This window comes from Nannospalax galili, unplaced genomic scaffold (genome assembly GCF_000622305.1).
Source record: "Nannospalax galili isolate Female #2095 unplaced genomic scaffold, S.galili_v1.0 scaffold346, whole genome shotgun sequence".
In the NCBI taxonomy this organism is placed as follows: Eukaryota; Metazoa; Chordata; class Mammalia; order Rodentia; family Spalacidae; genus Nannospalax; species Nannospalax galili.
Genome location: NW_008357637.1, coordinates 4771662 through 4798755, shown reverse-complemented (window position 1 = coordinate 4798755; position 27094 = coordinate 4771662). Strand labels below are relative to the sequence as shown.

Below are 27094 nucleotides of genomic sequence, written 5' to 3'. Positions count from 1 at the left end.
TCTGGATGTTAAACCTCTGTCAGATGTGTCACTGGTAAAGATTTTCTCCCATTCTCTGGGTTTTCTGTTCGCTTCCCTGGTTGCCTCCTTTAATGTACAGAAGCTTTTTAGTTTAATGAAGTCCCATTTGTTAATTCTTGCCCTTGTTTCCTGAGCAGTTGATGTCTGGTTTAATATTTGTCTTTATGACATCTTGTTTCAACAACACTGTTCCTTTAAAGTAGTTAAAAGAGATGCAAATTACAAATTTAGGTAGAGATTTCTAGATTTTTGTTGTTTGTTTAGTTGTTTTTGAGACAAGGTCTCCCTGTAGCCCCAGCTGACCTGGAACTTGTTATGTAGATCAGGTTGGCCTCAATCTCATAGAGATCGGCCTGCCTCTGCCTCTAGTGCTGAGATTAAAGGCATGCACTATCACAAGCCTTCAGCCCTGAGGCTGTTTTTGAGTGTCCAGGTCCAGTTTGATTGTAGATATACAGTCTACATGTACGTAAATTGTGATTGCATTTCATTGTTACTTTGTGATGATCAAGGATGATTAGGTTTTATATGTAGTGAGAGTTTTTTTCACTGATTTTTCTTTTGTTGGGAAAAGGATCTCACTCTCTTTCCCAACGTGGTCTGCAACTCACTATGCAGCCCAGAGTACCTTCAAACGTGTGATCCTCCTGCCTCTGCCTTCTGACTGTTGAGGTAGTGAGGATTTTTAAAATTATGTTTAATAAAATTTTTCTTTTCCTAATTATGTCCAGACATAACTTTTTAAATTTTTAATTAAAAATAATACATTGTCAGCATCATCTCAAAACGTATTAATAATACAATTAATATTATATTAATAAAATAATTGTGTCTATTGAGAATCAGCTGTACTGTTCCTTTATTAGATTCTTTATACAGAACATTAAAGAACAGCAGTTCAGTGCTTTTTAAAGGGCTAAGTTGATGTAGTCCTAGAATATTATAGCCTCCTGGTGATCCACCTGGATACATGGGCACTCTCTGAAAATGCTCTTGATTTTAATTTTGTGATGTGATGCTGCAACACTGAATGCTGTGATGTCTGAGGAACTAGACCATCCGTGTCCTGTACTAATGACTAAAGACAAACATACAGCCTTTGAAGACTAAACAGCATATTGGATGGCTGGCGTTTTATTTTATTTTATTTATTTATTTTTTTAAGCAGGGTCTCCCTGTAGCCCCAGCTGTCCTGGAACTCACTATGTAGACCAGGCTGGCCTTGAACTCACAGACATCTGCCTGCCTCTGCCTCCCAGGTGCTGGGACTACAGGTGTGTGCCACCACGCCCGGCTGACGTTTTATTTTTTAAATTGTTGAATTGATGCATCATTCTACAGTGGTTGACTACTCTTTCACAAAATATGTCTGGGGAAGGGGGTATGATGTGAGGAAGAAATGTGTGCTAAATAGGGATTACTTGGGTCAGCTCAGTTAAGTTATCTCTGGAGATGATTTTTCTCTTGGTATGAGCATAATAAAAAAACACTCCTTTTAAATTTGTGTGTGTGTGTGTGTGTGTGTGTGTGTGTGTGTGTATGCACATGTGTGCAGGTGCCCATGGAGGCCAGAAGAGGGCCTCAGATCCCTGGAACTGGAGTTATAGGTGATTGTGAGCTGCCTGGTATAGGTGCTGGGAACCAAACTCAGGTACTGTGGAAGAGCCCTAAGCACTCTTAACCTCTGAGCCATCTCTCCAACTCCATCCTTTTCTTTTACCTCAGTGCCATAGGCCTGATAATGTACTTTTTACCTTCAGTTCTGCAAAGGGCTTATGGTTGAGGGATAGAACCACAGTCTCTGTTCAAAATGTTGGGGGCCTCATTCTATTGTGTCCAAGTCTCCAGTGTTAGACAGTGCAAAAGTTAATCTTTAAAATTATTAATATGGGGCTGGAAAAATGGTTCAGTGGTTAAGAGCACTTGGCTGCTCTTGCAGAGGACCCAGATTCAGTTCCCAGCACCCACATGGCTGCTAATGACTGACTATAACTCCAGTTCAGGGGATTCTATGCCCTCTTCTGACCTCTGTGGGCACTGCACGCATAGGTGCACTTATATACATGTAGGCAAAACACTCTTACAAATAATTTTTTAAAAAAATTATTAAGATGATTTTAGCCATATGGTTAATGCATGAATACATTTTTCTCTAGAAAAAATAAAGTCCCTTTTATGTCTTTCCCATGACCCCCTCAGGTCAGTTTTCCCCTTTCTTTACTGTAGGTATCTATTTGAATTTGGCATAAATACTTTCAGATCACTCTCTCCATTCTAATATATGGTAATATTGTGTGTATGCTTTTTCCTAAATGCTTATGTGCTATTCTTACTATTCTATAACTTAATGTTTTATTCAGTATCTTAAAATTTTCTCCACACTGTTCTCTATTAGAACTGTAGCATCCTTCAGAGAGTACATATTAAAATGTCACATGACAAAGCAGTTTAGTTATTCTTCTGTTGTTGCATATTTGCTTCCATTAATAAAGTGACTATGAACAGTGCTTTAATGAACATATTTTTATGTCTTAATGTTCTCTACAGTTAAAATTCAGCATTTTCAGAGTTTTAGTTTGAATAGACAATTCAAAATTATTCTTCATAGCAACATTTTAAATGTTTTTTTTTTGTTGTTGTTTTAAAATATATTTTTTTATTTTCATTTTATGTGTATGAGTGTATTGCCTGCAAGTATGTGAGTGCATCAATGTCGTGCAATGCAGCGGAGGTCAGAAGAGGGCTTCGTATTCCCCTGGAACTGGAGTCAAGGACGGTTCATAGCCACCATGTGGGTGCTGGGAATTGAGCCCAGGTTCTTTGCAAGAGCAGTCAGTGCTCTTAACCACTGAGCCATCTCTCCAGCCCCTTAAATGTTTTTACTATTATTTCTGTGTGTGTATGTGCGTGTGTGGGGTTGAAAACATACAGGGGGAATGTGTATGCTACAGCACCCATGTGGAAGTCAGAAGACAACTTGTAGGAATTGTTTCTTTCCTCCTACTATGTTGGTTCTAGAGATTGAACTCAGATCAGCAGGCTTGATGGCAAGCACCTTTACCTGCTTAACCATCTCATGATACTGTAGAAATGTAAATTAATTCTTTAAGTTAAGACCTAAACGTTGGATTTTTACCTCAGAAGCAAAGATTTGGTATGCAGCAAATGCATGCCCCCACTCTTAAAAAGTCCTGCTTTTAAAAATAGAATAGTCATCATCTGTAGCTGAAGGGGCCAACTGCCCTATTTTTAGTACAGCTAATTTTTTAAAAAAATTGTTTTTATTAATTTTTGTTGTATTTCATACAGAATAGCTCAAACAATCTGAATCATCTTTATAGCCCTGTCCTCACCACCATCCTCCCATAGCCCCCCCAGCTGGAACCCATATACTTTGTCCTGGGTGTTAAGGCCCAACTGTGTCAAGTCAGTGTCCCCAGACGTTCCCCAGTGCAAATCCATTCACTTGTGGTCTAGTCAGATTCCTGTCATTGATCTATCCAAACACCTATTATTTTCTTTCTTTTTTTAACAGAGCATAGGGTAGGGATTTTTTTATAGAGGAGTGGGCACCCCCCCATTTACGGCTGCACTGGAAAGTCCACACTCAAATATAGATCCTATGACTTCCTGACAGCCGCAGAAAATGGTGAGAGAGGTGCCTTCTGGCATTCTCGGCTTATATATCCTTAGCCCCTCCCCCACATGCCACTAGGGTCGACTGATTGGGTGGGAGGGGTAACTGACTCCCCCCTTGACTTCTTGATGGGAAGGAGATATGACTATAGCTTGCCAGCATAGTGGTCAGAGTACACTTCCAGTTAACACTCTACCCCTTCCTCTAGCTCTTATGTTCTTTCCACCAACCTCTTCCGCGAAAGTCACTGAGCCTTGGAGGGGGTAGTAAATGTGAGATGATCTTCCTCCCATTGAGGCAAGGCACTGAACTTTCAGGTCTCTGCATTGTCAGTTTTCCATGGGCTGTTGGCCCATCTCAGTGGGATTCCATCTACTATAAACGCACAAACAGCAAGAAGCAAGACCATCTAAACAGTGGGATCTATAGTAACTTAATCTATGGGTGTAAACACAAACATGGTATAGTGAATTTTATGAGTAGAGAAAGTACGGAACAAAACCAAATCAGATGGAATTTACCTTGGGAAAATAATAAAACCTATCTATAATTGCAGCAGAAAATGAAGACTCCTGAAGGTATTGTTTAAAAATAATTCTTAGGATGGCCTGGAGAGATGGCTCAGCGGTTAAGAACACTGGTTGTTCTTTCAGAAGACCTGGGTTCAAATCCCAGCACCCACACAGCAGCTAACAACTGTCCTAACTCCAGTTCCAGGGGATCCGACAGCCTCTTCTGTCCTCCTCTGGCACTGCACGACACAGGCGCACTTACCTACATGCAGGCAATACATGCATACCCATAAAATAAAAATAATAAATAAAATATTTTTAAAAAATAATTCTTAGGAAAAGGTGAATCATGACTCTTTTAAGAAAATGAGTACATGTTAAAATCTGCACTCAACAATTAAATTTGTAAGATAGGAAAGAACCAGGCAGATAAATTTATTACCATGTAAGGTAAAAATATGTGTCAGTTTCCAATTTTGAGAATTCCAAAATGCTTCAGGCAATCCACTGGGCTAGATTCTGAAAAACCATTAGGGTATGCCCTTGAAGATGGCATGGATTTTCACTGAAACATAGAATTCTCTCTATGCTGTGAATAAACGGCTCAAGTTTGCTATAAACAGTACTGTATCTGGATGACCAGATATAGATAATCCAGACTCAACAGCCAGGCTTGGTGCAGAATCACAGGACATGGGCGCTGCAATAACAGGCTTTAGGGTTGTCATTCAACCTCATTCAGATGTGGCAGTGTCAGACAGAAGGCAGGGTTTTTTGCTATTCCTGCCACTAGAGCTAGTAATACCTTGAACAAATTTAACTTCACTGATTCCCAGTTTCTTTACTACCATACTACCCAGCAGTCCTACTACTGGGTATCTACTCAGAGGAGATGAACTCACTATGTTGAAGAGATCCCTATGCTCATGTTTGTTGTGATATTGTTCATAATGGCTATGATATGGAATTAAGCTGTGTCTAGACAGTGAAGGAATAGATACAGAAAATGTGCGTGTGTGTATCTATATATATATATATAACTTGATGAAATGCTTTTATTTTATATTGAGCACAGCCTTTAACAAAAGAAAGTCTTATTATTTGCATTAATATGATGAATCTGGAGGATATGACATTAAGTGAAATAAGCCAGACATAGACAAATACTGCAGGATCTCCCTCTATATAGAATCTAAAATGTTTAACTCAGAGAAGTAGAGAGTAGATTAGTAGTTACCAGATGCTGGAGCAGTATAGTGATTGGAAAGGTGTTGGTTAGAGCATACAAAATTTCAGTTAAAAAGGAAGAATAGTTTCAAGGAACTTTATAACATGGTGACTATAGTTAATAACAATGTCTTCTATACATGGTATTTGTTGAGTGCAGATTTTAAATATGTAAAGCAATACATGTTAACTTTTTTACTCATTCCACAATGTATACATATATCAACACATTATGTTAAGCATCATAATACATATATATAGTACAGTATATAAATTTTTGTCAATTAAAAGTAAATAAAAAATTAGAGAATTTGGCCATGAAAACTAAGTTAAAAGTGAGAATGATAAATCTTTAGAAGACAAAAGTAGAATCTCTGTTTTACTGTGGAGAGTGAATGATCTTTAAGTGTAACTAAAACCTTCAGCAAATAGCAGGCGTTCCATAAATGCAATCTGTGGTGTCACCTAGATACCTGCTGGGGAAAGGCATTTTCTGTTCCTATGATTTTGCAATTAGAATTATTAGCTTGTCACTCAGGACCAGTTGAAATGTCATCTCAGCATGGTCTTTTCTGACCAGCCTCCTTATCGGTACCACAGTAGTCCTCCTTAGTGTTGTTAGACCATTCACTGCTGCTGCACTTTGTGATTTTCTTGTTTCTTTTAAAAATTGCTTTATAATCTGTTTATCACCTTACAAATATGTTTCCAAAACAATTATGGCAGTTTTGGTCTTAATTTAGTGATGTGTTCCCTACATATAGAAAAATGACTATGTAGCCAGCAAGGTGGCTCAGTGAATAAAGGCGCCTGCTGCTCAGCTTTATGACAAACTGAATCCTTTGCACCCTCATGGTGGAAGGAGAGAAATGATTCTTGCAGATTGTCCTCTGACCTCTACTTGCACACTGTGGCATGCACGTTCTCCCCTCCCCCAATAACTAAGAGATACAAAAATTTTTAAGTGCCTATCCCATGTTTTCTGTTCATTATTTCTTGAACAAATTAGACAAATACCCTCTATCTTCCAATCTACCCAGTAGGAATTCCTCAGAACCTACTCTTCTAGATCATTGCTTAGCTGTAGTCAGCATGCATGCCATAACATGCTAGGGGAAGAGAAACTGTGGTGAGAGGAGAGCTGATGGGCATACAGAAGCACAGTGCTGTAGTGAGATGTTTAACAGAATGGAGACTATGGAGCACCAGGAGGGAGAGGAGTGGGCAGGGCTGGAGAGAAAGCCACAGTCTGTTGTCACATAGCTGTGACATTAAGGTTTTGGATATTTAATTTTACTGTCTGAATAAAATGCTGTAAATATCTTTGCTAATTCACTGCAATCTAGAAATGAAAGAGTTTTGTAACTACACACACAGCATATATACATTATAAACTTGTCTAGAGAGATGCAGGAACTAGCCCAGCTAATTGATAAAACTTAGATTTCATCCTCTGCTCACTAATATTATTTGTTTTCGTAATAATTGCTTTAGTTTGTTGTAATGTATAAACTACTGAGTTACATTTTGCATATTTGGATTTTCACAAGTATACTTTTCTTTCCTTTTTCTACAGGTAGAAAACAGACCAAAGTATTATGGAAGAGAGTAAGTGTGGATTATCAGACAATATTTTTTATATTTGCATATGTAAAAGATACAGGTAAATGTATGGTTTGGGTAAAAAAGCAAGATGATATAAACATTCTAGTTTGATGGAATAAAATTTTCTCTCTTTAAAAATATTTATTATTTTTGTTTTATACACATGATTATATTGCCTGCATGTATGTAAGTGCACCTGTGTCATGCAATGCCCACAGAGGTCAGAAGAGGGCATCAGATCCTCTGGAACTGGAATTAGGACAGTTGTTAGCTGCCATGTAGGTGCTGGGAACCAAACCCAGGTCTTGACAAGAGCAGCTAGTGTTCTTAACCACTGAGCTATCTCTCCAGCCCCTAATTTTCCTTTCTCTTAATTGTATAAATATGGAAAATTAAGACAAGTTTATACTTGTCTTCTTTATAGAAGACAATATTTCATCAGAAAATGAGCATGCGGTACTGTTAAGGAAGCAAGCCATATAGACAAATAGTCCTAGGTATAGATATGAAGAAAATGTGTATACTTATATATGTATGTGTATTAAACATATTCAAACACATATATATTCAATTAGGATATGGAAAGCTTGTTTTATATTGCCCCTCTTCAAGTTTTCTTCATTATGTAGTCTCTTTATCAGAAAAAATACAATTCATGCTACCCAGAAACAATGTATAAAAATTTGAATACTATCTTCTGAAGATGTTTTCCTAATTTTATTTATTTAATACAGAGTGTCTCTATTAATAAAGCCCAGGTTTCCTCAAACTTGTGACCCTCCTGCCTTAACCTCCTTGTGATGGAAGTACAGTGGTGTGCCAATGCATCCAGCTCCTTCTTGGGTTTTTATAGAATTGAGAATCTTGTACATGCAGATTTGTTTCTTGAGTTTTCCATTTAATATTGATACTGAGCATTACAGTATTTTAAAATCTACTGTAATTTCAATTTTGATGAGAGATACTCGGTCAGAAGAACAAGCGTGTAATTCAAGACTGGAACGAGCAGCAGAGGTTTGTAATCACTCAATCCCATCCCAATTTACAGATGTGTTGCCTAGGGTCCATTCGTAGGACTTAAAAACATATCTGTAATTTAAAAATATTTGCCATATACATTGTTTATCTGATATGATCTTAAGTCATGAAAAACAAAGGTTTTTATTTGGGTAATGATGGAATTACAGGTGGTTTTTATTCTTTCCTTCAAAGTGCTTATTTTCAGTTTCTAAATAATCAGAAAAATTAAGACCTTGGAAATTAAAACCGCATTTAAAATAATTTTTAGTATAGCTTGTCACCTGACTATAGAACTAAAGACTGTTTGCTATTTTGTGTTTATTTTTCTTTTCTTCTTTTGTTAATAAAATGATAAGGTTTGGACAGGAAGTGCAAGAAAGTGCTGAGCTGTTTGTGTGTGGTCTGAGTATTTAGTAATGCAGATTATGCACATTATTGGATGATCATGCCAATTAAGGAGAACTGGGGTCCTGGAAAGTTGCCAGCGTGGACTTCCAGCCAGGATTTTGGATCACAGCCACAACTGGGAAGAAGAAACAAGTTACATTTGCTTATTATTCTGCAGCAAGCCTGTATGGTCAAATGACCACATGAGAAAGGACTGTTCTTTTGAGAGAGGTGGCGGAGCCTCCCTTAGGAATGTGGACTTTGCTTTGGGGTTGGTAACTAGACTAACTAGCTCCTTTGGTGCTGTTCTGATCACACAGAGAAGCTAGCTAGGGACCATGCCCAGAGCAGCACAGTTAAACCTAAGTGCTTTCCGTCCATGTGTGGCAGAGTCTAGAAAATAGCAGGTGAAGGTGGGAGGGGGTTTTTAGCCTGTTACATTGAGGAAACATGGATAGCCCTGTCTCTGAACTGACTTTGTTCCGTAGGTTTCATGGCATGATCTCTAGAGAAGCCGCTGATCAGCTCTTGAGTGTGGCTGAGGGAAGCTACCTAATTCGGGAGAGCCAGCGGCAGCCAGGAACATACACTTTGGCTTTAAGGTTGGTCATGGACTTGCAATCATAACCATACTTTATTTAAAGCCTCTTAATAGTGGGCTTTAAAATTTAAAGGCATCCAGCATGTAATTGAATTGGTTCTTGTTTTCTTGGGACCTAATTACCATTTTAATAGCATTGAGACCTTTTAAAAATTCCTCATGAATGGTAGCACTCAGTAATTAAGAATTAAAACACTTTTTAAAGCTTGTTTGTAATAGCTGCTCCCTGCCATTTTTCCCCTTCTCTCTGTCTTGCTGTGTCAACTTCCATCTAGCTCTTGAATAAGGAAAGAGGCTAAAGAAAACTTTGTGACTGATAAAGCTACAGCCAATGTCATTTCTTACGTTGGATTTTGGTTGAAGTAGCTTCTTGAGAGCTCTTGGCTCTTCCTACAAACTGAACTTCATCTTATGTTTTGACTGTTCTTAGCTTACAGTGCAGTACCCAGAAACAAGTATTTCCCTAAACACGTCATTAATAACCCAGTAATAAGAACAGTAATACAACAGCATGCCTTTCCATTGGGATTTCTCCATTCCAGGCTTGTAACTTCATCCTCAAAATAATTACGTACTGTTATTCTCCCCACTTTGCAGTTGAAGAAACAGAGGGCCTGGAGGAGGAATAACATGACCAACCAAGGGCATACACACATAATAAGTTATGTAGTTGGCGTTTGAACCCAGTCAGCCTTTAGAGTGTAGTTTTTTTGTTTTGTTTTTTTGAGACAGGGTCTCCCTGTAGCCCCAGCTGTCCTGGAACTCTCTATGTAGACCAGGCTGGCCTCTTACAGAGATCTGCCTGTCTCTGCCTCCCGAGTGCTGGGATTAAAGGTGTGCACCACCACGCCTGGCAGAGTGTAGTTTTAAATACTACATTCTTTCCTGTCCCAAACACTTAGAATAAGTATCTGTTGTCTTTGCTCATTTTCTCACTTGTTAATTCACACTAATCTCTTCTTTGAAAGAGGCTAGCAAGTAGCATAAACTTCCTGAGGTCATAGAAGTTTTTGGAAGTGGTCATAGAAATGTTTCTTTTGTAGCCACAGATAGAGAATAAAAAGATGCTTAAAGACTAACCTGCCCGACTCCTTCTCCAACTACTTCTGTCTATGTGATGAGCAGGGACTTAACTATTAATTATATTGTTTATTAGACTTTAATTTTGCTATGAGAGGAAAATATCTACTTTGGTAATCCAAATATCTGTTTATTTTCCTACCATTTTTACTAGAAGACTAATTTGGGGCAAATCACAGAATTATTTGAAGTTGTTTACTTTTCCTGTTTTTTGGTTTTTTGTTGTTGTTGTTGTTTTCCTCTGCTGTATGGGGGCTCAAACCCAGGGCCCTGTGCATGTTATGCAAGCAATTTAGCTTCATCTCCAGTCCTCGAAGTCAATATCTTTGTCTTTTTACTCCCTAAACTTTATATTAGAATTCCGCACCACTGCGTTTTCCAGTAATCTGCTCATATGATTGGTGTAAATAAGCCTTGATTTAGCAATAGCCAGTGGACCAGAGTAAGTTGGAAGGAGGAAGAGCAAAATTCTGTTCCCTTTGTGGCAGTTTCCCCATCCTTCTCCAAGATTGTCCAAGACCTCCAAGAAAGTTACAAGACTTTCCTGTGAACTCTTTTGCCTCTCATGACATAGCCGCCACGTAGTTTTCTCTGGCTCATATCAGCAAATGCTCGAGGGCCAAGGATTTAGGTTGGAGTAAAGTAACACCCAGACCACCCGAGGTCTTCCTCCTTCCAACCCTCCTGCCCTCTTATTCTACTCATTTTCTATCTGTATGGCCCAGTGAATCTTAGAGTAGAGATTACAGAATGGATGACCATTAGATTGAAGGGGGTGTTTTTAATTCTTACATCTGTGGTAACCTACAGTCTGTCTTTTATTATTGAAAATATCCACAAAATTGTTACTAGAAAAGAAACAATGAGTACAGGGAACTATAAGTTGGGTAGGAAGAGGAACTTAATTTATGCATCGAAATATAATAGACATTTTCCCTGTTTTAAATTACATTCATGGTGGGAGTATTAAGCAGAATATGAACTCAAAGTTGTATTAAAATAATACTATTCTTTATAAAATATGTATTTTTATTTTATGTGTATGCATGTATTGCCTGCATGTAGGCAAGTGCACCTGTGTTGTGCAATGCTCGTGGAGGACAGAAGAGGCTGTCGAATCCCCTGGAACTGGAGTTACAGACAGTTGTTAGCTGCCATATGGGTGCTGGGATTCGAACTCGGGTCTTCTGCTGATAATTCTCCCAATTCACATTAGTGTGTTTTGTTTTTAACATGATGTACAATCCATTGGGGTAAACAGCTTGTCTGGTTCATAGCCATCTATATTCTTTGTGCATTTGCTGTGTTGACCCAGGGCTCTCTAAAATCAGAAGTAAGTCCTGAACCTCAGAGTCCTCAGTAGCTATATTAAGACCAATCAATATGTCCAAAACTGAGCTCATCACCTTTCCTTCCAAATACGTAATGCTGTTCATAGTCTTCTTATCTGGTAACACTGTTACTCAGTCTTATCTACAATACAGAGACTAATCATTTTTGTTTTTCTCTTAGATTTTTGGGCCTTACAGCATTCATTCCACACCTCCTTCCTTTCCTTATACCACATACTATATTTCATATCAAATATGTTTTTAATCTGTTAAAATGTTTGTTACTTTTAAAATATAAACTTCTTTTGAAATTAATTTTAGTTTTTAAAAATTTTTCTTTCATATTCTGGATCCATACCTGTTTCAATTTCATACCTTTTCATAGATCTTAAATACTTAGATACTATAAATACTTAGATACTATATATACCTATATGACCTGATAATTAAGAAACTTTTTCATGTTGCTTATCTCATATAGCCAAACCCACAATCCCGTTTCTCAAGTATGTTCAACATTTCTCTTCCTTTTCAATTCTAAGCCACTTCCTGGACTAGTTTGTAAATGCCTTTTTGGCCAGCTTTGTCTCCTGTTCAGGGAAGCCCCCACAATAGCATAAATGATCATCCTGAAATCTCATATAGTTGTCAGATGCAGAGGCTGACCCCTATAGTCTCAGCTGCTGGGAAAGGTTGGGATGGGGGATCCCCAAAGTCTAGGAATTCAAAGGCCAACCTGGGCAACAAAGGGTAACCCCATCTCTGAAAAGCAAAAAACCAAGCAGTGATTAGTAAGGTTATAGGGGTGAGGAAGACACAGGTTTGAGGGATCTGCCCCCTGCCCATTGGTATCTCTCTTGCACTTCACAAACGGTCTTGTAAGGTGTTAGTGTGGTGTCCAGGTGCTGTCATGTGGCAGTTGTCTGTAGTCAAAAAAGAGGTTAAATGCTTCATTAAGTTCAGAGTGTGCAGGTGAAAGAAGGATTCTACCAGCCAGGCACTCAGTCATGACCCATCACCTGGTTCACGGTGATCTGGGGGTTTTCTGTAGATTGATTTGACATTTCCATTAATTACAGCTTAAGGAGATACCATGTCAGATATTAAGTAATTTAATATAACTTAAAAAGTTCAGCTGAAAACATGTTTTGTTTTGCCGTTTTCATAGTTTAAGAACTGAATTTTTTCAGCGCTGGCGATTGAACCCAAGGTTTCATGTTGCTAGAAACATACTGACCACCAGTTCAAGAACTAATTTTTTAAAACATATTCTTCACTGGACTGTGGAGATGTCTCAGTTGATAAAGAACACCTGAACACAACCCCCAAAACCCACATTAAAAAAAAAAACTGGGCGTGTGATAGCACACATCTGCTGTAATCCCAGTGCGGTGCTGGGAAGGCAGGGACAGATGGATTGGATCCTTGGGGCTCGCCAGCCAGCCTAGCCTACTTGTACTTGGTGGTATCCAAGTCACTGAGATATCCCGTCTCAAAAAACAAAACAAAAGGGGCTGGAGAGATGGCTCAGCAGTTAAGGACACTGGCTGTTCTTGCAGAAGACCCGGGTTCGAATCCCAGCACCCACATAGCAGCTAACTGTTTGTAACTCCAGTTCCAGGGGATCCAACAGCCTCTTCTGCTCTCCGTGGGCATTGCACAACATGGGTGCACTTACATGCAGGCAATACACTTATACACATAAAATAAAAATAATAAGATATTAAAAAATAAAACAAGCTGGGCATGGTGGCACACGCCTTTAAACCCAGCACTTGGGAGGCAGAGGCAGGTGGATGTCTGTGAGTTCAAGGCCAGCCTGGTCTACATAGTGAGTTCCAGGACAGCTGGGGCTACAGGGAGACCCTGTCTCAGACCAAAAACAAACAAACAAACAAACAAAAACCAATATGGATGGCACCTGAGGAACAACATTGAAGGTTGTCCTCTGACCTCATGCATACACACGCACACATACACACACACATGCGCTTGCGCAAAATTAAGCATTTTACCTCACTAGAAGAAAAATTGTTAGATTAAGTTTGGACAGTTTCTGTTGATTTATCTTCCAGTTCACTAGTCTTATATTCTACTTTTTATATATATAGTTCTGAGGATCAAACCAAGGGCCTTATACATTCCAGACAGGTGCTCTACCAATTTCCAACTTCTGTAGCCCTCTGTTTCAGTTCTGTTATTAACTCCCATCAGTTGAATTCCTAATTTCAGGTACTTTGTCATTTAGTTTTGGAATTTTTATCTGTGTCTTGGAAACTGAAATAAAGAGGTACAGAAACTTGTAAATGGCTAATATGATTGATCATGTGAAAATATCCCTTAAATACTTGGCATCTGTTTTCTCTTCGCTGTACTTCATAAGAATCTAAGTGATTTCTGGGTATATGTAAAGTTGTAACCCATTCAGAATTTTTTTTAAATTTGCCTGTCTGAAACTTTTTTATATTTTACATTTTTAATTGGAGTGCAAGAGAACCTTTACTAACTCAGGAAATTTATTACTGACATTTTATGCTAATAACTATTTACTTTTTTGCCTTAACTAAAATATGTAAATAGGTGAAATTATTGCTAAACATAAAGTTCTCTCTTTTGTTCCTTCTAAATCACTCATTTAATGTAGTACATACTTGATTGGATAAGAGTTTTCTTGGAATTAGTTAAAAAAAACTGTATCAATATTACATTTTGTTTGTTTGTTTGTTTGTTTTTGGTCTTTTTGAGACAGGGTCTCCCTATAGCTCCAGCTGTCCTGGAACTCACACTTTTAACTGGCATAGGACTAAAGCTTGCTTTGCTTAGACATGTCACCAGTCTTCTGTTAATGTGGATTCCCTTTAGCATAGAATAAACCCTTTTGACAGTGGCTTTGATTTCTAGATTTGTTCATTTTTCTTAAGTATAGAATTATAATAGCTAGAGGAAAGGCTAAAAGAAACATTCAAAACAGCAGCCACTTGAACAGAACCATTTGAATGTAATGTATAGATTGAAAAAAGAAAAGTAAGTTCAAAGAAAATATGAAGTTGAGATTTTTTTTAAAAGTCTGTCACAAAGTAATCGCTCTCCTTGCTAGAACTTTGGAAATGCACTGGAGCTATAGACACAGAGCCTGATAGCCTGGGCTCTGATGTCTACCTGATATATTGAATGCAGTGAAACTGTAGATGTAGAGTCTGACAGCCTGGGATCCGGTGTCTACCTGCTATATATATATTGAAGCTTTGAAGCTTTAGTTTCTGATTTGTAAAATGAGTATGGCAATCACAGTATTTCTCAAAGGAGATAGTTTTAAAGCCTACTGTCCCATTTTGTAGATCCATATTCTTTATCAATTGAGATGCTTTCAGCTGAAAGTATTACCTGTCACTCAAAACTCAGCAAGCTATACTGGCTTAAACATAAATTAGTTAAGGAAATATCTCATAATAAAAGCTTGAAGACGTTATATAGCTTGGATGGTCAGTGATGTGGCAGAGGGCTGTGGTCTTCTGTTTCTATTCGTGGACACTCATAGCATCAGTTTCCCTCTAAGGCTGTCTTTCCTTTGGGGTCAAAAGGTAGCTATGGGGCAGAGTTGTGTGCTTCCTTGTTTATCTTCAGCGAGTGTACCAAGGAGTCTTCCCTGTCTTATGTAGTGTGTCTGCTTCCCTTCAGAATGGTAAGACCGGTGTGGTCATACTTCCCACCAGTGAGCCTAGAGCATCTACAGGGAAGTAGAGGCACTGAGTGCTTATCTAACTACTATCTCTTCTACTGTTGGGAAATGCTGTCAGCCTCTTCTGGAAAAAGAGGAAGGCTTTTGGAAAGCTGAACTAGTACCCAGAATGTGGTTTTTTTTCTTGTTTAAACAAAGGAACAGGATTTTAGAAAGAGAGACGAAATAGATACCAGTTAGCCACAAAGGTACAGCTTGGTAGGCTGTAGCCATTAAGGATGTTTCTTTGTTAGGCAAAAAGGATAACCCATCATGTAATTATCAAAACTTTTAGTCTTCTGGGCTGGGGAGATGACTCAGTCAATAAAGTGCTTGTTAAATAAACAGGAACATGCATTCAAATCCCTGACACCCATGTAAAAAGCCAGGTACAGCAGCATACACCTGTAATCCCAGCTCTGCCTGGAGTCAGGCATATCCCAGAGGCTCACTGGCCAACCAGCCAGCTGAATTGACATGCTCATTCAGTGGGTCAATAAAAGAAGATATTTCAGGTAGCTTATAACTGACTGTAACTCCAGCACCAAAGGGATCCAGTGCCTCTGGCCTCCACAGTCACCCATACCCACACATGGGCATACCACACACGGACACATACAAACAGAATTAAAAGTACTAAAAATAAATCTTAAAAGAAAACATGCTCTTAAGGATAGACTAGAGGTTTATCAGGTAGAAAAATATGATGAAATGAGTATTTTGGGAAGAAGGAAATAACCACACTAATATATAGAACAGCACGAATTGTTTGATGTATGGCAGGCTGGTGGGAGGGGTAGGAGTGCAGGAAGTTTTAGCAATAAGTGTGACAGGAATGCCTGATAGTCACCTTAAGAGTTTGCTTTTTCTGTAAAAATGGGGGTCACTGAAGGTTTAGAATAGAAGCTAGTGATGGTTACATTGCAATTTAGACCAGAACAGTAAGAGCATTGAGTGGAAAAGGTGGTGATAAGTAACTAAGTTTTAGCAGAATTACTTAGACTGTGGGAGAGAGGTGTGCTGATGATGCAACCCAAGGCTCTGTGCATGCTAGGCAGTACTTGCCATGCCCCCAAAGGATGCATGTATGTGTTTCTTTGTTTGTTGCCATGCTGGAGATGAAGCCCAGGGCCTAGAAAATCAATTTAGTAAGCATTTTCCTTTGCCTGTGGAAAACTGAAATTTAAAGGGTTTCTTAATACCTTACAGGTTCACTTTGAAAAGAAATGTTAGCTCCAAATTTGGCAGCTCCAGAAATATTTTTGTTAAGCTGACTCATCTTCACATCTCTAGACTGGGAGAAGAACACAATGGCATATGTGCAAGAGTCTTGATAAGCCCTAAATTCTGGATTCGGATGTTCCCAGGGCAGATTTGGATGTGTGCCAGAGAAGCTTAGACTCACAGTACTTGTCACTTTCCTGTTTATTTTATGTGTCAAGATAAGAATTATTTAGAATTTTTTTAAATAATGGAAAACAAGTGAGAATTTTAAAACCAAAAAATCATAATGTTTAGATAAATTATATTTCCTTTTGAAGTATGTCACACTTCTTATTTGATAAATTCTGAAGCATATATAGCCCATTTTAATCTGAAAAATAAAATCATTATACAGAACAGTATGTGTAGCTCCACACTACTTAGGCAAAGTTATGTATCTGTGGGTGCATATGTAAGCAAGCACTGTCTAAAAGAGTGATCGCCAAGATGTTCAGGGTTTATCTGAGTGATGAGTTTAAAGGTGGTTTTTACTTCTTTGTTCCTTTTAAGTTGCTTGATTTTATTTTCACAAATTATTATTATGTGTACCATTTTACGATCAGAAAAAAATTGATACGGCTGTTTTTCTTCCTAGAAAAAAATGAAAACATTAATTACAACCGTAAGTAAAAAAGAAAATCAGTATCTCCTAAATATATGAGGCTTTTAAATGAGGTATATCAACTTACTTAAATAACCAGTGAGAGGAAGGTTTGGTTAGTCATGGGACAACAGAAATAGAAGTCACAGGCAGTGTTTTAGGATCTGTGTGGGATAAATACACAGGGCCAGACATGGCCATATGTGCCTAGCCCAGGAACTCCAGTGGTATTAGACCCTTCTTGGCTTCCTTAAAGGCGACATGGGTTCAATAATCCTGTAACCTGTCACTCTGTTCATGACAACCAGTTAGAAAATTTGGTTTTATCGAATTCTAGCACACTAGAATTTTCTGCCTTTTACAGAGGAGAAAACTAAGGCTTAAGTGCTGAAGAACAAAAAAACTAAGAAGCAGGGAAATATAGCTTGTTAAAAACAACATCTTGACCTAATAATGAAATATATGAGGGTTTATATATAAATTGACTAGAGTGTGACACTTGACTAAACTCAATTTAAAAAAAAAACATTGACTTTTTAAAAAGTTAATATTTTAAAGTTAGCAACCCATTATCATTTTTATAAAGCAGAGAAACTATTAGTTAAGGCTTTTAAAGATAGTAATTCTACCAATTAAATATCAAGGGCTGTTTCCACTTGCCTCAAAGGAAGAAAGCCAGATTAAGTATATTCAAGGTTTAATGGTTTAAACTAAAATTCCATTGTAAGACCCCTCTGTGATTGTTTGTACTTACAAAAACAATTTGTGGCTAGGGTTTGGGTAAGTCAGTGGTAGAGCTTGGACTTAGCATAAGCAAGGCCGTGAGTTTAATCACTAGCTTCAAAAAATAAAGTATACTAAATTTGAATAACTAGTTAAAGGAAAACAACAGTAATTCTCCTAAAATAACATCATGCTTGCTTTTGTGTCATTTGTTATACTTTTATGATGTTGAAAGCAATAGATAAATGTGGTAAATATTTTTCAAATAAAAGTATAATGATAAATTGGGTACTTTCTCACTGCAGCGTACTAGTTCCACAGTGCTATTCACAATTATTTGTCTGGCCTTTTAGAAATTAGCCATGCCTAAAATCCACATCAATTTTTATGTCACACATGTAGAGTGTGTTTTCCCTTATTAACAGAAGTGATCTCTAGTCTTTGCAGAAGTTTGTCCTATTGTCTTCCAGGCTTTGTAGTTGTATAATAAACAGCTCATGACTGGCAAAAGGTATCATTACCTTGTTTATTTCATTTTAGCAGATGGTTGGCAGTTTAAGAACACACTGGGCTCAGTTCTGTGCATTTAGTGTTGCTAGCCTGTTGACCATTGGTGATAGAATGGACAAGATGTAATTTATGGTGGCTTTGAGTTTAGAAGCTGATAAAAATTTGTTAAGCAAAGAATTTCTGTGATAATATTAATTCATTTTTATAGTTCTGAAGATTTATATGAGGAAACCATTGTTACTATGTTAGAAAACGCTAAAATGCACTGAAATAAAAATTAAATTTTTCCAGTGATTTCAAAGAACCAATAATTCCTAATTGAATTTGAGAATATTAGTTTGAATTCTAACATTAACAGAGTCATAATTCCCAGAGAATCACAGTAGATATTGGTAAGGGCTTTTCACATTTTACAGAACATTGGTTGAAAGCACTTTTCATGTTTAGAAAAGGATCAGAAAGAACCAGGGAAGGATTATGCTGCTAGTAGGCGTCGGCGTGTAATGTACTATGTGTTCTTTTGATCTGATGGCTCATGATAGGTTCAGTTGGTTACCATGGTTTCATTTCATTTCCTGCAAACCTACTTGTGCTATTTAGAATAAGAGGAAAATAATGCTCTACAGAACCATTTTTCAAAAATATTTTTAGCTTCTTTTTAGATAAGATTACAAATCACTTTTTGAGAAATTTTCTGGATATTAAAGTAGGTGATAGCTTACATAACAGTAGAGCTTAGTAGTCCTGTAGTGTCATAAAATCAGTGTTTATTTAAAGGATAGACAGCATAATTTACTTAAAATTTACTTTAAAATATAATACCATGTTGTTATCATTGAAATAAGCTTTTTAAAGCTTACCCCAAATGCTTGGAGCAGATGTATTTTAGATTTGAGCATATGTGTGTGTGTGTGTGTGTGTGTGTGTGTGTGTGTGTGTGTGTGTGTGTGTGTGTTACATTTGTGTATACATATACTTGTATATTTATACACATATATTAATACTTAAAGTGTAATCTTTGAAATTTCAGAGACTTCTGAATTTTTGCTATAGATAGGAATAATTTCCCTAATAGCCACATGTTCAGTATAAGGATTAAGACTTAAACTTCTCTTGCCTTATATAAGATGTAGTTGGATTTACTGAAGAAAGGAAAGTTTTCAATATGTTTAGATTGTCCTTTCGTTTTTCCTAATCCATACCCAGGTTTCTGAACTACTCATATAATTTAATCATTTAATAATGTGTGACCACAATATTGCTAACTAAATGTACATTGCTGTTCAACTGAGCTCTCTAACTTTTTCATCTTGTGTAACTGAAACTGTATGCTCACTGTTTTCACCTCTCCTAGCCCTTGGCACCTACCTTTTATCTTCTGTTTCTATTACTTTGACATTAGTTTGAATTCTTGATCAGGTGATTCATAAATGTTGATTTCTTTCTGGTTGAAATTCAGGTTCATTCCATTGACTGGGCTGTGTGTCTCTGTGTCTTTGTGTCTTATGTGCTTTAATTATTCTACTCCCTGGCCTCCAAAGGCTCATAGCCATATAAAATGCAAAATGTATTTAGTCCAACTTTAAAAGTCCCCATAGTCATTATCAGTCTCAATACTATTCAAAAGTTCACAGTCCAAAGTGGCCTCTATAAAATCAAAAGACAAATTACATACTCCCAACATACAGTGGAACCAAATACACATTACCATTCCAAAAGGGAGGAATGGAGGCATAGTAAGGAAATACTGGACCGCAACAAGACTGAAAACCAGCAGGGCAAACACCAAATCCAGTAGCTCCACATCCAGCTTCTGGAACTTAACTTCCAAAGGGTGTAGATGACTCAGCCTCTCTAGTTTTCCTGTGTGAACACACATCTCTCTCTTGTGCTGGTACCACTCCTTGTGTGCAGGTCTTCTTAGCAGATGCCTCACAGTTCTTCATCACTAACTTCTTGGGGTCTCCATTGCCAACCAGGCTTCACCTTCATAGCTTCACGCAACGGCCTATTAGGGCCTTCTCTAGGCAGGGGCACCCCTGCTTCACGCTGCCTGGCTTTGAGGCTCTCTGAAACCTCGGAGGAAGAATTGATGACCCGTTCACTCTTCCATCTTTCATGCCTCTAAAGCCAGCACCAGGTGAATGACACTGCCAAGTTTGACTGCAAGTTTGGGAAGGACCCCAGCTTGCTTTATCCATTTTAGAAGCTTTTCTCTTCAGTGGTCCCTGCAGCATTTTCCTTTCACAAGTTGGAGGCTTAACTGGGTGTGGTCTTGCCCTGGAGGCACTCTCTTCATTGTTTAAGTTTGAATCTCTAGGCCCCTCCCTAATCACTTTAATCTCCTTATCAAAGGGATCCTCTCCACATGCCAGGGCTCCAACATTAATCTTCCTAGTGCTCTTTTTCAGTCCATCCTGTACATTCTGTATTTCTTTCTGCCCCATTTGCTCCTTTTCACTGTAAATCTGTATAATAGTCACCATTAATAGCCACGCCACCATTTTTACATTAGGCTGTCTTGAAATTTTTTCTGCCAGAGAAATTAAAATTAGTCCATGGCTTTTCAACTTAGACTTCAGACAAGCTTTTTGGCTGTGGGCAGACTCCTGCCAGACTTTTTGCCAAAATATCCCAATTGCTGCTTAAGTCCTTATTTCCCTCTGGAACTACATTGTTCTCAGCACTACTTTCTTCCAGGCCCCTATTAGAATGGCCTGTTAAGCTCCACTTACAGCAATCAACCACTCTTCTAGCTCAAACTTCCAAAGTCTTGCACATTTCTTCGAAACCCCACGTGATCAGGTTCTTCACAGCCAACAGCCCAGTCTCTGGTACCAATTACTGTATTAGTCACTTTTCTGTTGCTGTGATAGAAGCACTGACCCAAGCAATTTATAGAAGAAAGAGTTTATTTGAGCTTACGGTTCCAGGGGAATTACAGTTCATCATGGCAGGGAGGCATGGTGGCTGGAGGTAGCTGGAGCAGGAACAGTAGAAGCTAAGCTCTCACATCATGCAGGCACAGGAAGCAAGAGAGTGACTAAAGATCTAGCAAGGCTTAAGAACTCTCTAAGCCCACCCCCAGTGACATGCTTCCTCCAGGATAGCCACACCTTCTAAAACCTCCCAAAAGAGCGCCATCATCTGGGGACAAAATGTCCAAACACTTGGCACCTATGGGGAACATTTTCATTCAAACCACCACAGTGCTTCAATGCTTCTTGGGTTTTGTTGTTGACTTTTGTCTTGTTTTGGGTAGGATTGCTTGTTTATTTTCCCCAACTTATATGCATTCCCCAAAACAGCTGCCTCTATCTTTTATGGGCTATTTGCATACAGAAGGTCTTTTATCAATCAGCCTGTTTAGACATTCTGAGAGGCTCTAAAATTTGGGGGGTTGGATTGAATTTTTTCAGGGTTTATGCATATAATCTTTGAATTGGAAAGTTTTGCCAGTGTTTCTTAAAGGAGCTCTTACATTCTTTCTCTAGTATCTGGGATAAGACAAGTTCTGAGGTATAGAGCAGCAAGATGCTCTGCCCCACCTTACCCCATCCTTCTTTCTCAGTAGTTTTCAATCATCTGAAACACGATTGATTGTATATAGCCATGGGTTCTGGACTGAAAATACCATCCCCAATTGGTACTGAATACACAAAGACATTTTTCTGGTTATTATTTCCCAAACGATATGGTATAAGATATTCTCAAAATTAATACTGTCTTAGGAATTACAAGTAATCTACAGGTAATTTAAAGTATATGGAGGAATATTGTATGTTACATGCAAGTACTGTGCCATTTCATAGAAGGCAGATTTTGATATCCATAGGGAGTCCTGGAGCCAGTCTCCCGTGGATATTGGGGAACAACTGTATGCCAACTCCAAAAATGAATGAGTCAGATACAAGTTTCTTGTACATCTCTCTGAGAAGCCAAAACATTGCAATGCATTCTGCTGTTCTCCACTTTCTAAGGGAGAAGCCATGAGCAACTTTGCCTGCTCACACTGAGCTACACTGGACTCTGTGGGTGGCACTGCAGGCCCTCTTTTACTGCAGCAAGCTTGTTCTTGCCCTCTTGCCTTGGCTTTCAGTAGGCCCCCACACAACATTCAAACAATGCTGGTTCCATTAGCATTCTGTGTTGGGCAAGAGAAAAACTAAGCCCTCAGGAAGTTGTCAGAAAAGCCGAATAAATACATGTTTCATTCTTCTCCTCCCACCCCACCCAGAAGCCACAGGCATTGCAGAGCTATGCCAGCTTGGAGCAGGGGTTGTTGCAGATGAAGTGAAATAGCTTTTCTTACCCTTTCAGTGCAGCTTTTCTGGGCTTCATTCACACTTGCTTGGAGTATTACAGCTTTTTAGCTGCTTTCTGAAGCGCTCATATAGGTATTTTGGTTCACATATTGATAAAGTACCCTCATCTTATTAAATGTATCATTTCCTTTGGCTTCACCCCTTCCCTCCCATGTTGTCCTGTCATCATTGAATCTAGTAGAATAGCTGTCCTGTGAATGTCTCCTGCGCTGTCCAGGCTTAAAGAGCTGCCTGCGGTTCTTGCACGCTCTGAGAATCCATCTTGCCCCCTCCGTTCTTGCTGCAGATCCTTGTGTTAGCCATTACCTTGGCTTCTGCTCTCAGCTGCAGTTATTCTCCAAACTATAGATTGCCCAGCTAGGAATTTCAGAATTCTTGACGTGAGTTCCACTAGCTATATCCTGCCAGATTTTTAGGCTCATAGAAAATCTCATGACTCAGGTGTTGTGATTTTTAGGAACGGTACCTAGCACACAAGGTTACATATGAGTCCTATTTCATGTTTGTGCCTGGTGGCTTTTTTTTTTTAATCATGCAGTTATTAACCTGAATTTTCTGAAATGCTCTTTAAGCATTCCTTAAATACAACTAGGCAGAAGGGTACCACCTACAGTAAAAGGCTATTTATGTCCCTGTCTGTCTTTAAAAATGAAGTGAGGTCCTTGGAGGCAGAAAGGAAGCCTTACTCATCTTGACTTCCTTAACCATGTGCAGAGCTGTATACCCTGAGCTTTGGTCAATAGATTATATTGTATTAAGACTTGTCAGACTCTGAACACTTCCTTAGGACACAATTCTTTGTATAAATAAGAAACTGCAGAAAGCCATTTTTCATTTAGATCATTATTCTTAACTAAGGATATCTCAGTAGGCAGAGAGATTCATGATTCCTTAGCTATGTCACTCTAAAAGATACATGGTCTAATTATGGGGCTTTTAGTGACCATTTTAACTTTGTGGTTTTTAAAGTCAATGTACGTGGTCACTGACTGAGAACATAACTTTTAGTCATATAGTCCTGGGTTCAAGCTCTGCTTCCTAAATTCTCTGTATGACTTGGAACAAGTTATTTAATCTCCTTAACTCTCATTTTCCTTAGCTGTAAAATGAGGATGTAATAGTAATACTTCATAGAGTTATTAGATAATATGGCATAATGCACATAAGCCTTCTGCTTACCAGACATTAAAAATAACAATGACAGCCATAGTTGAAGACAGCTCTCTTGGCTGAATGACTTTGACCTAAAACACTTGAGATGGTATTTAGGATTTTCAAATATTTACCTGTGTATAATGAGATCTTGGAGATGTGACCCAATTCAAATACAGAATTCTTTTATATTTCATACATGCTATACACATAACCTGAAGGTAATTTTTTAGTGCTCTTTCATTTGGTCTATGTCCCATGATGTCTCATGTAGAATTATCCACTATGACATCATACCAATGCCCCAAAAGTTGGATTTTACAGCATTTCAGATTACATACAGATTTGCAGATCAGAGATGCTCAATGTGATTGTTTACTAGAGACAAAGAAGCAAACTAGTTTATACAAAACAGCTTACTGCTTTTCCACATCTAGAAATCCTGGTCTGGCTCTATTTAAAATCTGATGAGTATGAGATCCATCAGTTTAAAGGGAATCTTTATGTTAAACACTTAGGCATCCAGTCACAAAAGAATACATTTTATGATTCCATTGCTTTTCTAATTATTATTTTATTTATTATTGTTGTATGTGTGAGTACAGGTGTGCATGTGGAGATCAGAGGACATCTTTCGGGAGTCAGTTCTCTCCTTCCACCTGTTGAGGCCAGGTTCTCTCCTGTTGCTTCTCCCAGTCTGTGTTCTCCAGGCTGGGTGGCCTGCAAGTTTCCAGGTGATTTTCCTGTCCTCACTTCCCATCTTACAGTAGGAATACTGGAGTTACAGGTGTAAGCCACCACATCTGGCTTTTTTCATGGATTTTGATGATCCAGCTCAGGTCAGCAGGCTTGCATGGCAAGCACTTTTACCCATTGAACCATCTTGACAGCCTATGATTCCATTTATATAAAATATAAAACTATAGTGATAATAACAGATAAGTGTTTGAGTAGGATAGAGAACAGTCCAATAGGCTACAAAAGAACATAGGGTTAACTTTTTCGGAGCTGTTGCAGAAGCTCTGCATCTTGCCAGTGGTAAAAACTCATCATCAGTGAATATAAGATATTGTATATAAATAATGCATTGATAGTCATATGTATAAGGAAAAAAACCAGTAATTTGCTGATTGCTAGCAAATAGTTGGTTCTGAAATTAAAGTGAGACCAAAGTGAGCCTCCAAAATGTGGCCAAAATGCCATATTTTGAAATGCATGAGAAATGGCTGTTAATGGCTAATTAGCAGAGTCCAAGTGTTTATTGCAAAAGAATGCTCAGTAATCCCCAGTGGATCTGTTTAATACAGGTTTTAAACATTAATTCTTTTTGTCTTTTTTTCCATGTTATAGTATATAAAAAGTAGTAAATAGTAATGTTTAACCTAGTTAACCTACAAAAAGAATTTGAGAAACATAAAACTAGATCCAAGAACTAACTGTTCAGTTGCTGGGGGTGAGGGGGCAGCTGAGATGGGGAAGGGCAATCTTAGTTTCTTTTACTGTTGCTGTTATAAAATCCCCCACAAAAGCAACTCAAGGTGAGGGGACTTATTTCAGCTTCCAGTACACGGTATAGTGCATCATGACAGGGAAGTCAGAGCAGCAGCAGCTTGAAGCAGCTGTTCACATCGCCTCCACAGACAGGAAGAAGAGAATGTATGCTGCTCAGCCCCCTTTCCTCTCACATGGTCCTGGATCCCAGACAGGAATGGCTGCACCCACAGTGGAAGGGGCCTTCCTACCCTAGTTAATGTAATCAAGATAACAATCATGCATGCCCAGAGGCCTGTTTCTTAGGTGATTCTGAGTTTTGTCAAGTTGACAGCACTAACCATCACAGCATCTCAGTACATTACAGTAGCCTCTGGGATGTTTCTGTATTCACACATTAGAATAATATGCTAATGAACCTATATCATCAAGAAAAATATTAAATTGTCATCTTATGTAATTCTTAAGAGGATATAATTTATACAGAAATGATTCAATGAAGCATTATACAATATAAAGGAGTTAATCTGAAAAACTTTATATAGGGTCATGTCTGTACACATACATTTATATACATAATATGAAAGAGCTCTTCAAACTGCTTTCTTAGACCTCTATTGCCACATGAATTTTCATTCTGAAATATCAGTATCATTTTAAAAATAAGATATCAATAACTTGTTAGTGGACCTGATCATCATTTCTAAATAAGTGAAACCTTGTTAATATTATAAACATATTGATTATATGTGAATGTATTCTGTTTTTCAAAAGGTTTAGACTTGTGTACAATATTTTTTATAAGTCTAAAATATAAATCTATAGTTATGAGCAAAATTTTAATATTGTTCTCTGGTTTAGTGCTAAGGTAAAGAAATGATAGCACAAGTAGTATTTGGCTCAGTCCCATTGTTAATATGGAGTCTCTTCATATCGTATGCGTCATTACTTTAAGAGCATTAGAGGTGTGAAAGGACAGCAGTGCAGCATGGTACTAGCACTTCTCTCTGAAGTATGCCCAGCAAGCCTATGCTAATCTGATTGTATTTTGACAGTTCTATATAGTGCCTGTGAGGCTTTTGAAATACATTTCAGTGTCATATATCGCTGACCAACTCAAGGGAAGGTGTTAATGGAACCATTTAGTAACTTTTTATAGCATATGTAATTATATCTATAATGAATTTCATTATGACACTTTCATGCATGAATATAGTGAATTTTTCATGATTTTTAGCCCCTGTTGCTTTCTCTCATGCCCCTTCTTCTCCCTCTGAAACCCTTCCTTTGTACTTTTTCCATCCTGTCTCTATTTTGAGACAGTCTATTCTGTAACCCAGGCTGTCCTTAAACTTGTGGCAGTTCCGCCTTAGTCTCCCAGGTGCTTTGATTACACCTGGCCCATTTAGTAATCCTACTCAGAATCATTTACTTAGGCCCTAGTAAGTTCCAGGTGCTGTGCTAGTCGCTGGTGCTCTACAGTAAGTGAAACCAATAGCTGATACTCTAAATGACAGCTTGCTAAAGTGTTTGAACTTTTCTTAGAGACAGTAGTGTGCCATTAATTTTCAGGAAGGAAAAAAGATTTGATAGGGTCTTTTAAACACATGAAATTGACCATCACAGTATGTGTATCATTGTTTTTCTATTTTACTGTGAATTTATGTGGTTTCCTTTATGAAAATTGCTGCTATATATGTGTGTGTGTTGGGGAGGTACATAAATATAAAAATAGTCTGTGGCAACAATAGTTATATATACTATATATTTTATTTATATAAATAGCCTAGATTATATGTTAATTTTAATACAGCAGTCCTAGATATTATATTCCTTCAGGATGGATATATCATCATATAGCCATCTCTTAGGACTAGGGTATCAGGGTCA

The 27094-nt window shown here is 38.1% G+C and overlaps 1 protein-coding gene across 3 annotated transcripts in view; it reads left to right on the top strand.

Moving 5' to 3' along the window:
- Nucleotides 1-27094, top strand: part of Chn1 (chimerin 1) — a 193083-nt gene that overhangs the window by 72914 nt on the left and 93075 nt on the right. For all 3 annotated transcript variants that reach the window (XM_008855298.2, XM_029557250.1, XM_029557249.1), the window contains 2 exons: nucleotides 6974-7005; nucleotides 8898-9011. In XM_008855298.2, coding sequence (XP_008853520.1) covers nucleotides 6974-7005; nucleotides 8898-9011 — 146 coding nt within the window. The remainder of the gene's footprint in view (nucleotides 1-6973; nucleotides 7006-8897; nucleotides 9012-27094) is intronic.